Below are 15,693 nucleotides of genomic sequence, written 5' to 3'. Positions count from 1 at the left end.
ACCAACTAACGGTGTGGGGGGAGAAACTCAGTCCCCTAGAGCAACCAGCAAGCGAGGAAATCCCATTTTAGCGAGCTGGACTAAAAACATAATGAACGCTGATAATCAAAAAATGATCAAACAAAAACTTAGCTTGTCTTGGAGAGACTGGGAGCAAGGTAGACACAAGGAATCTGAAGAGCACTGAATACATTGATAGCAGGCAAGGAACTGAGTATCCAGGTGAGCTAAATAGGAAACCAACCAGGATAACGAACCAGCTGATGCTGCAACCTGCAGAAAGACAACACTACACAGTACCACTTGTGACCACTAGAGGGAGCCCAAAAATAGAGTTCACAACAGTACCCCCCCCCTTGAGGAGGGGTCACCGAACCCTCATCAAGACCCCCAGGGCGATCAGGATGAGCCGCGTGGAAGGCACGAACCAAATCGGCCGCATGAACATCAGAGGCGACAACCCAGGAATTATCCTCCTGACCATAGCCCTTCCACTTAAACAAATACTGAAGCCTCCGTCTAGAGATACGAGAATCCAAAATCTTCTCCAACACGTACTCCAATTCGCCCTCGACCAGCACCGGAGCAGGAGGCTCAACAGAAGGAACCACAGGTACCACATACCTCCGCAACAAAGACCTATGGAACACATTATGAATGGCTTGCTGGGAGATCCAAACGAAAAGACACTGGGTTAAGGATTTCCAAGATCTTATAAGGACCGATGAAGCGAGGCTTGAATTTAGGAGAGGAGACCTTCATAGGAACATACTGAGAAGACAGCCACACCAAATCCCCAACACGAAGTCGGGGACCCACACCGCAGCGGCGGTTGGCAAAGCGCTGAGCCTTCTCCTGTGACAACCTCAAATTGTCCACCACATGGTTCCAAATCTGCTGCAACCTATCCACCACAGAATCCACCCCAGGACAGTCAGACGGCTCAACCTGACCCAAGGAAAAATGAGGATGGAAACCAGAATTGCAGAAAAAAGGCGAAACCAAAGTAGCAGAACTAGCCCGATTAGTAAGGGCAAACTCGGCCAAAGGCAAAAAAGTCACCCAATCATCCTGATCAGCAGAAACAAAACATCTCAAATAAGTTTCCAAAGTCTGATTAGTTCGCTTGGTTTGGCCATTAGTCTGAGGATGGAAGGCCGACGAAAAAGACAAATAAATGCCCATCTTAGCACAAAAAGTCTGCCAAAACCTGGACACAAACTGGGATCCTCTATCCGACACAATATTTTCAGGAATGCCGTGCAAGCGAACCACATTCTGAAAAAATAGAGGAACCAAATCGGAGGAAGAAGGCAACTTAGGCAAGGGCACCAAATGGACCATCTTGGAAAAACGATCACACACCACCCAGATGACAGACATTTTCTGAGATACTGGAAGATCCGAAATAAAATCCATGGAAATGTGCGTCCAAGGCCTTTTCGGAACAGGCAAAGGCAAAAGCAAACCGCTGGCACGAGAACAGCAAGGCTTAGCCCGAGCACAAATCCCACAAGACTGCACAAAGGAACGCACATCCCGCGACAAGGAAGGCCACCAGAAGGACCTAGCCACCAAATCTCTGGTACCAAAAATCCCAGGATGACCCGCCAACACCGAAGAATGAACCTCGGAAATAACTCTGCTGGTCCATCTATCCGGGACAAACAGTCTCTCTGGTGGACAACGGTCAGGTCTATCCGCCTGAAATTTCTGCAGCACTCGTCGCAAATCTGGGGAAATGGCAGACAAAATCACTCCCTCTCTGAGAATACCAGCCGGCTCAGAAACTCCCGGAGAGTCAGGCACAAAACTCCTAGAAAGTGCATCAGCTTTCACGTTCTTCGAACCAGGCAGGTATGAGACCACGAAGTTGAAACGGGAGAAAAACAACGACCAACAAGCCTGTCTAGGATTCAGGCGCTTGGCAGATTCAAGGTAAATCAGATTTTTGTGATCAGTCAAGACCACCACACGATGTTTAGCTCCTTCGAGCCAATGTCGCCACTCCTCAAATGCCCACTTCATAGCCAACAACTCCCGATTACCAACATCATAATTCCGCTCGGCAGGCGAAAACGTTCTTGAAAAGAGAGCACATGGCTTCATCACAGAGCCCTCAGAGCTTCTCTGCTACAAAACAGCCCCTGCTCCAATCTCAGAAGCATCAACCTCGACCTGGAAGGGGAGAGAGACATCTGGCTGACATAAGACTGGAGCTGAAGAAAACCGGTGCTTCAGCTCCCGAAAGGCCTCCACGGCCGCAGGAGACCAATTAGTCACATCAGAACCCTTCTTGGTCAAATCCGTCAAAGGTTTAACCACGCTAGAAAAATTAGCGATGAAACGACGGTAAAAATTAGCAAAACCCAAGAACTTCTGAAGACTCTTAACAGACGTGGGCTGAGTCCAGTCATGAATAGCCTGGACCTTGACTGGGTCCATCTCCACAGTAGAAGGAGAAAAAATAAAACCCAAAAAGGAGACCTTCTGTACTCCGAAGAGGCATTTTGAGCCCTTCACAAATAAAGCATTAGCACGCAGGACCTGAAACACCATCCTGACCTGCTTCACATGGGACTCCCAATCATCAGAAAAGACCAAAATGTCATCCAGATAAACAATCATAAATTTATCCAGATATTCTCGGAAGATGTCATGCATGAAGGACTGAAACACAGAAGGAGCATTAGAGAGTCCAAAAGGCATCACCAAGTACTCAAAATGGCCTTCGGGCGTATTAAATGCTGTTTTCCATTCATCTCCCTGCTTAATGCGCACAAGGTTATACGCACCACGGAGATCTATCTTGGTGAACCAACTGGCACCCTTAATCCGAGCAAACAAATCAGACAATAGTAGCAAAGGATACTGAAATTTGACTGTAATTTTATTCAGAAGACGATAATCTATACAAGGTCTCAAAGAACCGTCCTTCTTGGCCACAAAAAAAAAACCTGCACCAAGAGGGGAAGAGGATGGGCGAATATGTCCCTTCTCCAAAGACTCCTTTATATAACTCCGCATCGCGGCATGCTCTGGTATAGACAAATTAAAAAGTCATCCCTTAGGGAATTTACTACCAGGAATTACATTTATAGCACAGTCACAATCCCTATGAGGGGGCAGGGCACTGGACCTGGGCTCATCAAATACATCCTGGTAGTCAGACAAAATCTCAGGGACCTCAGAAGGAGTGGAAGAAGCAATAGACACCAACGGAGTATCGCCATGAATTCCCTGACAACCCCAACTTGACACAGACATAGCTTTCCAATCTAAAACTGGATTATGAGCTTGCAGCCATGGCAGACCCAAAACGACAACATCATGCAAATTATGCAGAACAAGAAAGCGAATCACCTCCTGATGTACGGGAGTCATGCACATGGTCATTTGCGTCCAATACTGAGGCTTATTCTCAGCCAATGGCGTAGCATCAATTCCCCTCAGAGGAATAGGAAATTCCAAAGGCTCCAGGACAAAACCACAGCGCCTGGCAAACGACAAATCCATCAGATTCAGGGCAGCACCCGAATCCACAAAAGCCATAACCGGGTAGGACGACAAAGAACAAATCAAAGTAACAGACAAAATAAATTTAGGCTGTATAGTACCAATGGTGACAGGTTTAGCGATTTTTTTTAAGCGTTTAGAGCATGCTGAGATAACATGAGTAGAATCACCACAGTAAAAGCACAACCCATTTTGACGTCTATGACTTTGTCGCTCAATTCTGGTCAGAGTTCGGTCACATTGCATAGACTCAGGTCTCTGTCCAGAAAATACCGCCAAAGGATGAGCAGATTTGCGCTCCCGCAAACGCCGATCAACCTGAATGGCTAAAGCCATAGAATCACTCAGACTTGTAGGGGTGGGAAACCCCACCATAACATTCTTAACGGCCTCAGAAAGACCTTCTCTGAAATTTGCAGCCAGGGCACACTCATTTCATTGAGTAAGCACCGACCATTTCTGAAATTTTTGACAATACACCTCTGCTTCATCCTGACCCTGAGAGATAGCCAGCAACGCTTTTTCTGCCTGATTCTCAAGATTAGGCTCCTCATAAAGCAGTCCAAGAGCCAGAAAAAATGCATCTACATTAAGCAATGCAGGATCTCCTGGCGCCAGAGAGAAAGCCCAATCTTGAGGGTCGCCATGCAACAAGGAGATAACAATTTTAACTTGCTGAGCGGAATCACCAGAGGAACGAGGTCTCAGAGATAGAAATAACTTACAATTATTCTTAAAATTTAGAAACCTAAATCTATCTCCAGAAAACAACTCAGGAATGGGTATCTTTGGTTCTGACATAGGGCTATGAATAACAAAATCCTGAATACTTTGCACCCGTGCAGTAAGATGATCCACACAAGAAGTCAGAGTCTGAACATTCATGTCTGCAGCTGAGCTCAAAACCACCCAGAGTTCAAGGGGATGAAAGAAGCTAAACAGACTGCAGCAAAGGAAAAGCGGGAGGAAGAGAAAAAAAAAATGTACTCAGGTCTTCTTTTTATCCCACTTCTGCGATGCATTAAACACTTTTGGGCCTGCTATACTGTTATGATCCTTAGTGGTTGAGGATCACAAATTACTCCAGCTAAGTAACATAGGACAAGCTCTAGGGAGGTGGCAAACTGGACTGACCGCAAATCTGAACCTATCCAAACACACTAGAAGTAGCCGGTGAACGTGCTTAAAAATCCTAGACGTCTCGAGCCAGCCTGAGGAACTAACTACCCCTAGAGAGAAAGAAAGACCTCTCTTGCCTCCAGAGAAATAATCCCCAAAGATATAAAAGCCCCCAACAAATAATAACGGTGAAGTAAGAGGAAAGCACATACACAGGGGTGAAAGCAGATTCAGCAAATGAGGCCCACTAATACTAGATAGCAGAAAATAGAAAAGGGAATCTATGCGGTCAGTAAAAAACCCTTACAAAATATCCACTCTGAGATTTCAAGAACCCCCACACCAACTAACGGTGTGGGGGGAGAAACTCAGTCCCCTAGAGCAACCAGCAAGCGAGGAAAAGCAAGCGAGGAAATCACATTTTAGCGAGCTGGACTAAAAACATAATGAACGCTGATAATCAAAAAATGATCACACAAAAACTTAGCTTGTCTTGGAGAGACTGGGAGCAAGATAGACACAAGGAATCTGAAGAGCACTGAATACATTGATAGCAGGCAAGGAACTGAGTATCCAGGTGAGCTAAATAGGAAACCAACCAGGATAACGAACCAGCTGATGCTGCAACCTGCAGAAAGACAACACTACACAGTACCACTTGTGACCACTAGAGGGAGCCCAAAAATAGAGTTCACAACAACTCCCCATGCGATAGCATTGGGCCTATTTCTAGTGCTGAATAGTTGCAAGTCAAATGTATGCATGAGATAGCAAAGATGATTGTCTATAAAAATGATGGTAGTCTCACATTCACAGCTGTAGCGGCTGGCGAGATATAGAAACCGAAAGTCAAAAGTTCAAAACATTGTTTCCCTTTTCCTCATCAGTGTATAAAGGGGTTATAGAGACATTCATTAAGATGCATATAAAGTGGTGAAAGCAGCAGAAAAATGGAAAACCATCTTCAGCATAGCCCATCAAAATTAGATCTGACTTTTGACATCCCCACCATTCAAAGTTGCACCACTTGTTGGATCACCATGACTCTTTCAAACTGTTAGACAGATATGCTGAAATTGGGACCACCACCGATCAAATATCAATGGCTTATCCTAATTTTCAGTATATTTTGGATGACTTACTCAATACTAAAAAAATCGCAATGGTACTAAGTTGTCTTAAATATAGACAATTTATTACTTCTTTCTTCCAAAAACAGCACTGCTTGTGTTCACAGGCCATGTCTCGTATTGCAGTTCACTCCTATTGACTTGAATGGAGTTGTACTGTAAGACCAGAAACAGCCAACTAACAGGTGTGACACTGCGTTTGAAAGAAAGCCTCTGTTTTTACTAATTCTGTACAATCCCTTATAATATCAAATTTTTTTTTAATTTCAGAGAAACTAACCTGTGATGCTGGTTGGAATCTGTTTGACAGCAAATGCTACTTTTTTTCAAACACCAAATCTAACTGGTTTAGAGCCCGGTCCATGTGCGTACTCAAGAACTCTGATTTAGCTGTGATCAACAACGAAAATGAGCAGGTGAGATGTCAGTTATGTATCTGATTAACACTTGTTATAAAGCTGAAAGTGCAATCCAGTTGTCTTCATTTTTCCACCATCTTGCACACACATGTGCAGCTCTCAATGCAGGGCTACCAACTGTTCGGCCAGCATAATACATCTTGGCTGGCTTTCCAGTACACAAGAGCAGTTATTTGGTCTAGTGTTCCTGTGTTCTCAGTGGCAGAGCTGCAAGACATATCTGGTGGTGGGTTATCTCTAGGAGTGCCAAGCGATTGGCAGTCCAATATTGAACATGCTCTATTGACATCTTCCCTGAGAATCAGTTGTCTGGGGCGACTATGTAATGCAGGTAATCGGATGCCGTGACACAGAAGCACAAAGCAAGGGTTAAACAAATATTCTCTTTGTCAATACAGGAACAACCTCCTTACAGGGAGAAAATGGGGAAACACAGTTAAAGGGCCGAGGATAAAACAGGGTAAAAATTCTGATTAACAGTCTATCAGTTTCACTTATTGTGACCCTGTTGTCCATTTCTCTCTCAGAGTACAATGGCTGTTTGGCTGCCGGCTGAGACCAGTGCTGAGTCTTCTGGCTTCCCCATCTAACAAATGGTCCTACTTCTGGCAGCAGCGAGCAGTCACCGGTTTTGCCTGCTGAGCCCCTAGTCCATACAGCTGCTGTGCAAGAAAGTTGAGTCCTCCGTAACCCTCCACTCGGTGTGCTTTTCTTTGCACAAACTACCAGTACTTGAGAGTTCTCGTCACACTCGTCCAGGAGTTCTACTCTGCGGCCTATTCCTCCCCACAGTCCGGCAACGGTCCTCACTCGCTCTGCTCTCCAGCGGAAAGCCCCTCTTTTTTCCTGCTCAAACTCCCTTATACTCCTCTGACTCACAATGCCCCCTGTTATGACCTGGTGGTTAAGAGGCCACACTGATATGACCTGGTGGCTAAAACGCAACATGGGGCGAGCTCTGAGGAGGTGGTATCTCTACTGACCGCAGTCCCTAATCCTAACAACAACACTAGTAATAGCCGTGGGATGTTCCTGACTCTCCCTAGACACCTCTTCACAGCCTAAGAACTAACTACCCCTAGAGAAGGAAATAGAAAGCTATCTTGCCTCAGAGAAAACCCCCAAAAGGAAAGATAGCCCCCCACAAATATTGACTGTGAGTGGAGAGGGAAATGACGTACACAGAAATGAAATCAGATTTAAGCAAAGGAGGCCAATACTAAACTTGATAGACAGAGAGAAAAGGATACTGTGCGGTCAGTATTAAAAACTACAAAAATCCACGCAGAGTTTACAAAAATGAACTCCACACCGACTCACGGTGTGGAGGGGCAAATCTGTTTCCCCAGAGCTTCCAGCTAGCCTGAATATGACATAGTGACAAGCTGGACAAAAAGAGACATGTTTGCAAAGCAATAGAGTCCAAAGCAAATGGACAAACAAGAACTAGCAAAAACTTATCTTTTGCTGACAAGGACAGGCCATATGAGAAATCCAAGGAGAGAACCAAATCCAACCAAGAACATTGACAGCTGGCATGAACTAAAGCCCAGAGCAGGTTTAAATAACAAACCCAGGCAAGGCGATCAGTGAAGGCAGCTGCTACAGCTACCTAAAGGAGCAGCAGTTCCACTCGAAACCACCAGAGGGAGCCCAAGGGCAGAACTCACAAAAATACCATTAGCAACCACAGGAGTTAGCTCCAGAACGGAATTCACAACAGTACCCCCCCCCCTTGAGGAGGGGTCACCGAACCCTCACCAGAGCTCCCAGGCCGATCAGAACGAGCCAAATGGAAAGCACGAACCAAATCGGCAGCATGAACATCGGAGGCAACAACCCAAGAATTATCCTCCTGGCCATAACCCTTCCACTTGACCAGATACTGAAGCTTCCGCCTCGAAAAACGAGAATCCAAAATCTTCTCCACCACATATTCCAATTCCCCCTCAACCAACACCGGAGCAGGAGGATCAACGGAGGGAACCATAGGTACCACATATGTCATGATTCTCAATGGCGAGAGAACATAGCCCAGCATATATGAGAACTAGCTCTTGGAAGATGGAAACTATACTGACCATGAACTAAACCTGCCGCACAACTAGAAGTGGCCGGGTAGCATGCCTACGTTTTTTATCCCTAGATGCCCAGCGCCAGCCGGAGGACTACCTAATCCTAGCAGAGGAAAAGACAGTCCTGGCTCACCTCTAGAGAAATTTTCCCAAAAGGCAGACAGAGGCCCCCACATATATTGGCGGTGATTTTAGATGAAATGACAAACGTAGTATGAAAATAGGTTTAGCAAAATCGAGGTCCGCTTACTAGATAGCATGAAGACAGAAAGGGCACTTTCATGGTCAGCAGAAAACCCTATCAAAACACCATCCAGAAATTACTTTAAGACTCTAGCATTAACTCATAACACCAGAGTGGCAATTTCCGCTCACAAGAGCTTTCCAGACACAGTAACGAAACAGCAGCTGTGAACAGGAACAAAATGCAAAAACACACAAGGACAAAAGTCCAACTTAGCTAGGAGTTGTCTAGTAGCAGGAACATGCACAGAAGGCTTCTGATTACATTGTTGACCGGCATGAAACTGACAGAGGAGCAAGGTTATATAGCGACTCCCATATCCTGATAGGAGCAGGTGAACAGAGGGGATGATGCACACAAGTACAATTCCACAAGTGGCCACCGGGGGAGCCCAGAATCCAATTTCACAACAGTACCCCCCCCTCAAGGAGGGGGCACCGAACCCTCACTAGAACCACCAGGGCGATCAGGATGAGCCCTATGAAAGGCACGGACAAGATCGGAGGCATGAACATCAGAGGCAGTGACCCAAGAATTATCCTCCTGACCGTATCCCTTCCATTTGACCAGATACTGGAGTTTCCGTCTGGAAACACGAGAGTCTAAGATCTTTTCCACAACGTACTCCAACTCACCCTCAACCAACACCGGAGCAGGAGGCTCAACGGAAGGCACAGCCGGTACCTCATACCTGCGCAACAATGACCGATGAAAAACATTATGAATCGAAAAGGATGCAGGGAGGTCCAAACGGAAGGACACAGGGTTAAGAATCTCCAATATCTTGTACGGGCCGATGAACCGAGGCTTAAACTTAGGAGAAGAAACCCTCATAGGGACAAAACGAGAAGACAACCACACCAAGTCCCCAACACAAAGCCGAGGACCAACACGACGACGGCGGTTGGCAAAAAGCTGAGTCTTCTCCTGGGACAACTTCAAATTGTCCACCACCTGCCCCCAAATCTGATGCAACCTCTCCACCACAGCATCCACTCCAGGACAATCCGAAGATTCCACTTGACCGGAGGAAAATCGAGGATGAAACCCCGAATTACAGAAAAACGGGGACACCAAGGTGGCAGAGCTGGCCCGATTATTGAGGGCGAACTCCGCCAAAGGCAAAAAAGCAACCCAATCATCCTGATCCGCAGACACAAAACACCTCAAATATGTCTCCAAGGTCTGATTAGTCCGCTCGGTCTGGCCATTAGTCTGAGGATGGAAAGCAGACGAAAAAGACAAATCTATGCCCATCCTAGCACAGAATGCCCGCCAAAATCTGGACACGAATTGGGTCCCTCTGTCAGAAACGATATTCTCCGGAATACCATGCAAACGAACAACATTTTGAAAAAACAGAGGAACCAACTCGGAAGAAGAAGGCAACTTAGGCAAGGGAACCAGATGGACCATCTTAGAGAAACGGTCACACACCACCCAGATGACAGACATCTTCTGAGAAACAGGCAGATCCGAAATAAAATCCATCGAGATGTGCGTCCAAGGCCTCTTCGGGATAGGCAAGGGTAACAACAATCCACTAGCCCGAGAACAACAAGGCTTGGCCCGAGCACAAATGTCACAAGACTGCACAAAGCCTCGCACATCTCGTGACAGGGAAGGCCACCAGAAGGACCTTGCCACCAAATCCCTGGTACCAAAGATTCCAGGATGACCTGCCAACGCAGAAGAATGAACCTCAGAGATGACTCTACTGGTGCAATCATCAGGAACAAACAGTCTACCAGGTGGGCAACGATCAGGTCTATCCGCCTGAAACTCCTGCAAGGCCCGCCGCAGGTCTGGAGAAACGGCAGACAATATCACTCCATTTTTAAGGATACCTGTGGGCTCAGAATTACCAGGGGAGTCAGGCTCAAAACTCCTAGAAAGGGCATCCGCCTTAACATTCTTAGAACCCGGTAGGTAAGACACCACAAAATTAAACCGAGAGAAAAACAACGACCAGCGCGCCTGTCTAGGATTCAGGCGCCTGGCAGACTCAAGGTAAATTAAATTTTTGTGGTCAGTCAATACCCCCACCTGATGTCTGGCCCCCTCAAGCCAGTGACGCCACTCCTCAAAAGCCCACTTCATGGCCAAAAGCTCCCGATTCCCAATATCATAATTCCGCTCGGCGGGCGAAAATTTACGGGAAAAAAAGGCACAAGGTCTCATCACGGAGCAGTCGGAACTTCTCTGCGACAACACCGCCCCAGCTCCGATTTCAGAAGCGTCGACCTCAACCTGAAAAGGAAGAGCAACATCAGGCTGACGCAACACTGGGGCGGAAGAAAAGCGGCGCTTGAGCTCCCGAAAGGCCTCCACAGCATCAGGGGACCAATCAGCAACATCAGCACCCTTCTTAGTCAAATCAGTCAATGGTTTTACAACATCAGAAAAACCAGCAATAAATCGACGATAAAAGTTAGCAAAGCCCAAAAATTTCTGAAGACTCTTAAGAGAAGAGGGTTGCGTCCAATCACCAATAGCCTGAACCTTGACAGGATCCATCTCGATGGAAGAGGGGGAAAAAATGTATCCCAAGAAGGAAATCTTTTGAACCCCAAAAACACACTTAGAACCCTTCACACACAAGGAATTAGACCGCAAAACCTGAAAAACCCTCCTGACCTGCTGGACATGAGAGTCCCAGTCATCCGAAAAAATCAGAATATCATCCAGATACACAATCATAAATTTATCCAAATAATCGCGGAAAATGTCATGCATAAAGGACTGGAAGACTGAAGGGGCATTAGAAAGACCAAAAGGCATCACCAAATACTCAAAATGGCCCTCGGGCGTATTAAATGCGGTTTTCCACTCATCCCCCTGCTTGATTCGCACCAAATTATACGCCCCACGGAGATCAATCTTAGAGAACCACTTGGCCCCCTTTATACGAGCAAACAAATCAGTAAGCAGTGGTAACGGATATTGATATTTAACCGTGATTTTATTCAAAAGACGATAATCAATACACGGCCTCAAAGAGCCGTCTTTCTTAGACACAAAGAAAAAACCGGCTCCTAAGGGAGATGACGAAGGACGAATATGTCCCTTTTCCAAGGACTCCTTTATATATTCTCGCATAGCCGCGTGTTCAGGCACAGACAGATTAAATAAACGACCCTTAGGGTATTTACTACCCGGGATCAAGTCTATGGCACAATCGCACTCCCGGTGCGGAGGTAGTGAACCAACCTTGAGTTCTTCAAAAACGTCACGAAAGTCAGACAAGAATTCAGGAATCTCAGAGGGATGAGTTCCTTTACATCCCCAGCTTAACACAGACATAGCTCTCCAGTCGAGGACTGGGTTATGAGATTGCAGCCATGGCAATCCCAGCACCAAAACATCATGTAGATTATACAGCACCAGAAAGCGAATAACCTCCTGGTGATCCGGATTAACACGCATAGTCACTTGTGTCCAGTATTGTGGTTTATTACTAGCCAATGGGGTGGAGTCAATCCCTTTCAGAGGTATCGGAGCCTCCAATGGCTCCAAATCATACCCACAGCGTTTGGCAAAGGACCAATCCATAAGACTCAAAGCAGCGCCAGAGTCGACATAGGCGTCCGCGGTAATAGATGACAAAGAACAAATCAGGGTCACAGATAGAATAAACTTAGACTGTAAAGTGCTAATTGAAACAGACTTGTCAGGCTTCTTAGTACGCTTAAAGCATGCTGATATAACATGAGTTGAATCACCACAATAGAAGCACAACCCATTTTTTCGTCTAAAATTCTGCCGCTCGCTTCTGGACAGAATTCTATCACATTGCATATTTTCTGGCGTTTTCTCAGTAGACACCGCCAAATGGTGCACAGGTTTGCGCTCCCGCAGACGCCTATCGATCTGAATAGCCATCGTCATGGACTCATTCAGACTCGCAGGCACAGGGAACCCCACCATAACATCCTTAATGGCATCAGAGAGACCTTCTCTGAAAATCGCCGCCAGGGCGCACTCATTCCACTGAGTAAGCACAGACCATTTGCGGAATTTTTGGCAGTATATTTCAGCTTCATCTTGCCCCTGAGACAAGGACATCAAGGCCTTTTCCGCCTGAAGCTCTAAATGAGGTTCCTCATAAAGCAACCCCAAGGCCAGAAAAAACGCATCCACATTGAGCAACGCAGGATCCCCTGGTGCCAATGCAAAAGCCCAGTCCTGAGGGTCGCCCCGGAGCAAGGAAATTACAATCCTGACCTGCTGTGCAGGGTCTCCGGCAGAGCGAGACTTCAGGGACAAAAACAATTTGCAATTATTTTTAAAATTTTGAAAGTGAGATCTATTCCCCGAGAAGAATTCAGGCAAAGGAATTCTAGGCTCAGACATAGGTGCATGAACAACAAAATCTTGCAAATTTTGTACCTTTGTGGCGAGATTATTCAAACCTGTAGCTACACTCTGAAGATCCATTTGAAACAGGTGAACACAGAGCCATTCAAGGATTAGAAGGAGAGAAAGAGAGGAAGGCTGCAGCATAGGAAAACTAGCAAGTGATTCAATTAAGAGCACACTCAGAACTAGAGGAAAAAAAAAAAAAAAAAATTGTAGCAGACTTCTTTTTTCTCTCCTTTCTCAGCCAGTAATTTAACCCTTTTTTTTTGGCCGGTCAAACTGTCATGATTCTCAATGGCGAGAGAACATAGCCCAGCATATATGAGAACTAGCTCTTGGAAGATGGAAACTATACTGACCATGAACTAAACCTGCCGCACAACTAGAAGTGGCCGGGTAGCATGCCTACGTTTTTTATCCCTAGATGCCCAGCGCCAGCCGGAGGACTACCTAATCCTAGCAGAGGAAAAGACAGTCCTGGCTCACCTCTAGAGAAATTTTCCCAAAAGGCAGACAGAGGCCCCCACATATATTGGCGGTGATTTTAGATGAAATGACAAACGTAGTATGAAAATAGGTTTAGCAAAATCGAGGTCCGCTTACTAGATAGCATGAAGACAGAAAGGGCACTTTCATGGTCAGCAGAAAACCCTATCAAAACACCATCCAGAAATTACTTTAAGACTCTAGCATTAACTCATAACACCAGAGTGGCAATTTCCGCTCACAAGAGCTTTCCAGACACAGTAACGAAACAGCAGCTGTGAACAGGAACAAAATGCAAAAACACACAAGGACAAAAGTCCAACTTAGCTAGGAGTTGTCTAGTAGCAGGAACATGCACAGAAGGCTTCTGATTACATTGTTGACCGGCATGAAACTGACAGAGGAGCAAGGTTATATAGCGACTCCCATATCCTGATAGGAGCAGGTGAACAGAGGGGATGATGCACACAAGTACAATTCCACAAGTGGCCACCGGGGGAGCCCAGAATCCAATTTCACAACACACATATCTCCGCAACAAGGATCTATGGAACACATTATGAATGGAAAAAGAAGCTGGAAGGGCCAAACGAAAAGACACCGGATTGATAATTTCAGAAATCTTATAAGGCCTAATAAAGCGAGGCTTGAACTTAGGGGAAGAAATCTTCATAGGAACATGACGAGAAGACAACCAGACCAAATCCCCAACACGAAGCCGGGGACCAACACACCGACGACGGTTAGCGAAACGTTGAGCATTTTCCTGAGACAACGTCAAATTGTCCACCACATGAGTCCAAATTTGCTGCAACCTGTCCACCACTGAATCCACACCACGACAGTCAGAAGGCTCAAGCTGCCCCGAAGAAAAACGAGGATGAAAACCAAAGTTACAAAAGAAAGGCGAAACCAAGGTAGCCGAACTAGCCCGATTATTAAGGGCAAACTCGGCCAACGGCAAAAAGGTCACCCAATCATCCTGATCAGCAGACAAGAAGCATCTCAAATAGGTTTCCAAGGTCTGATTGGTTCGCTCCGTTTGGCCATTTGTCTGAGGATGGAATGCTGAAGAAAAAGACAAATCAATGCCCATTCTAGCACAAAAGGACCGCCAAAACCTAGAAACGAACTGGGAACCTCTGTCAGACACAATATTCTCCGGAATACCATGCAAACGAACCACATGCTGAAAAAATAATGGAACCAAATCAGAGGAGGAAGGCAACTTAGGCAACGGTACCAAATGGACCATCTTAGAAAACCGGTCACAAACCACCCAGATGACAGACATCTTCTGAGAAACAGGAAGATCAGAAATAAAATCCATGGAAATATGCGTCCAGGGCCTCTCAGGAATAGGCAAAGGCAAAAGCAACCCACTGGCACGGGAACAGCAAGGCTTAGCCCGAGCACAGGTCCCACAGGACTGCACAAACGAACGCACATCCCGCGACAAGGAAGGCCACCAAAAGGACCTAGCCACCAAATGTCTGGTACCGAAAATCCCAGGGTGACCAGCCAACACCGAACAATGAACCTCAGAAATTACCCTGCTAGTCCATCTATCAGGAACAAACAGTTTCCCCACTGGACGGCGGTCAGGTTTATCAGCCTGAAACTCCTGAAGTACCCGCCGCAAATCAGGGGAGATGGCAGAAAGAATCACCCCCTCCTTGAGGATCCCAGCCAGCTCAAGAACTCCCAGAGAATCAGGCAAAAAACTCCTAGAAAGGGCATCAGGCTTCACATTCTTAGATCCCGGAATATACGAGACCACAAAATCAAAACGGGAGAAAAACAGAGACCACCGAGCTTGTCTAGGATTCAACCGCTTAGCAGACTCGAGGTAAATCAGATTCTTATGATCAGTCAAGACCACCACGCGATGCTTGGCTCCCTCAAACCAATGTCGCCACTCCTCAAATGCCCACTTCATAGCCAACAACTCCCGATTGCCGACATCATAATTACGCTCAGCAGGCGAAAACTTTCTGGAGAAGAAAGCACATGGTTTCATCAAAGAGCCATCAGAATTTCTCTGAGACAAAACGGCCCCTGCCCCAATCTCAGAAGCATCAACCTCAACCTGAAAAGGGAGAGAAACATCTGGCTGACGCAACACAGGGGCAGAAGTAAAATGACGTTTAAGCTCCTGAAAGGCCTCAACAGCCGCAGAGGACCAATTCATCACATCAGCGCCCTTCCTCGTCAAATCGGTCAGAGGCTTCACCACACTAGAAAAATTAGCAATAAAGCGGCGATAAAAATTAGCAAAGCCCAAAAATTTCTGAAGGCTCTTTACAGAAGTAGGTTGAGTCCAATCATGAATGGCCTGGACTTTA

At 46.2% G+C, this 15,693-nt stretch overlaps 1 protein-coding gene across 3 annotated transcripts in view; it reads left to right on the top strand.

Moving 5' to 3' along the window:
- The window catches only part of LOC143773299 (hepatic lectin-like), a 52,274-nt gene that overhangs the window by 28,984 nt on the left and 7,597 nt on the right, over positions 1 to 15,693 (top strand). For all 3 annotated transcript variants that reach the window (XM_077260781.1, XM_077260782.1, XM_077260783.1), the window contains exon 5: positions 6,036 to 6,181. In XM_077260781.1, the coding sequence (XP_077116896.1) occupies positions 6,036 to 6,181 (146 nt within the window). The remainder of the gene's footprint in view (positions 1 to 6,035; positions 6,182 to 15,693) is intronic.

Source organism: Ranitomeya variabilis, chromosome 5, assembly GCF_051348905.1.
Source record: "Ranitomeya variabilis isolate aRanVar5 chromosome 5, aRanVar5.hap1, whole genome shotgun sequence".
In the NCBI taxonomy this organism is placed as follows: domain Eukaryota; kingdom Metazoa; phylum Chordata; class Amphibia; order Anura; family Dendrobatidae; genus Ranitomeya; species Ranitomeya variabilis.
The sequence above is the reverse complement of the archived record's forward strand: the minus strand, read 5'-3'. Positions and strand labels throughout refer to the sequence as shown.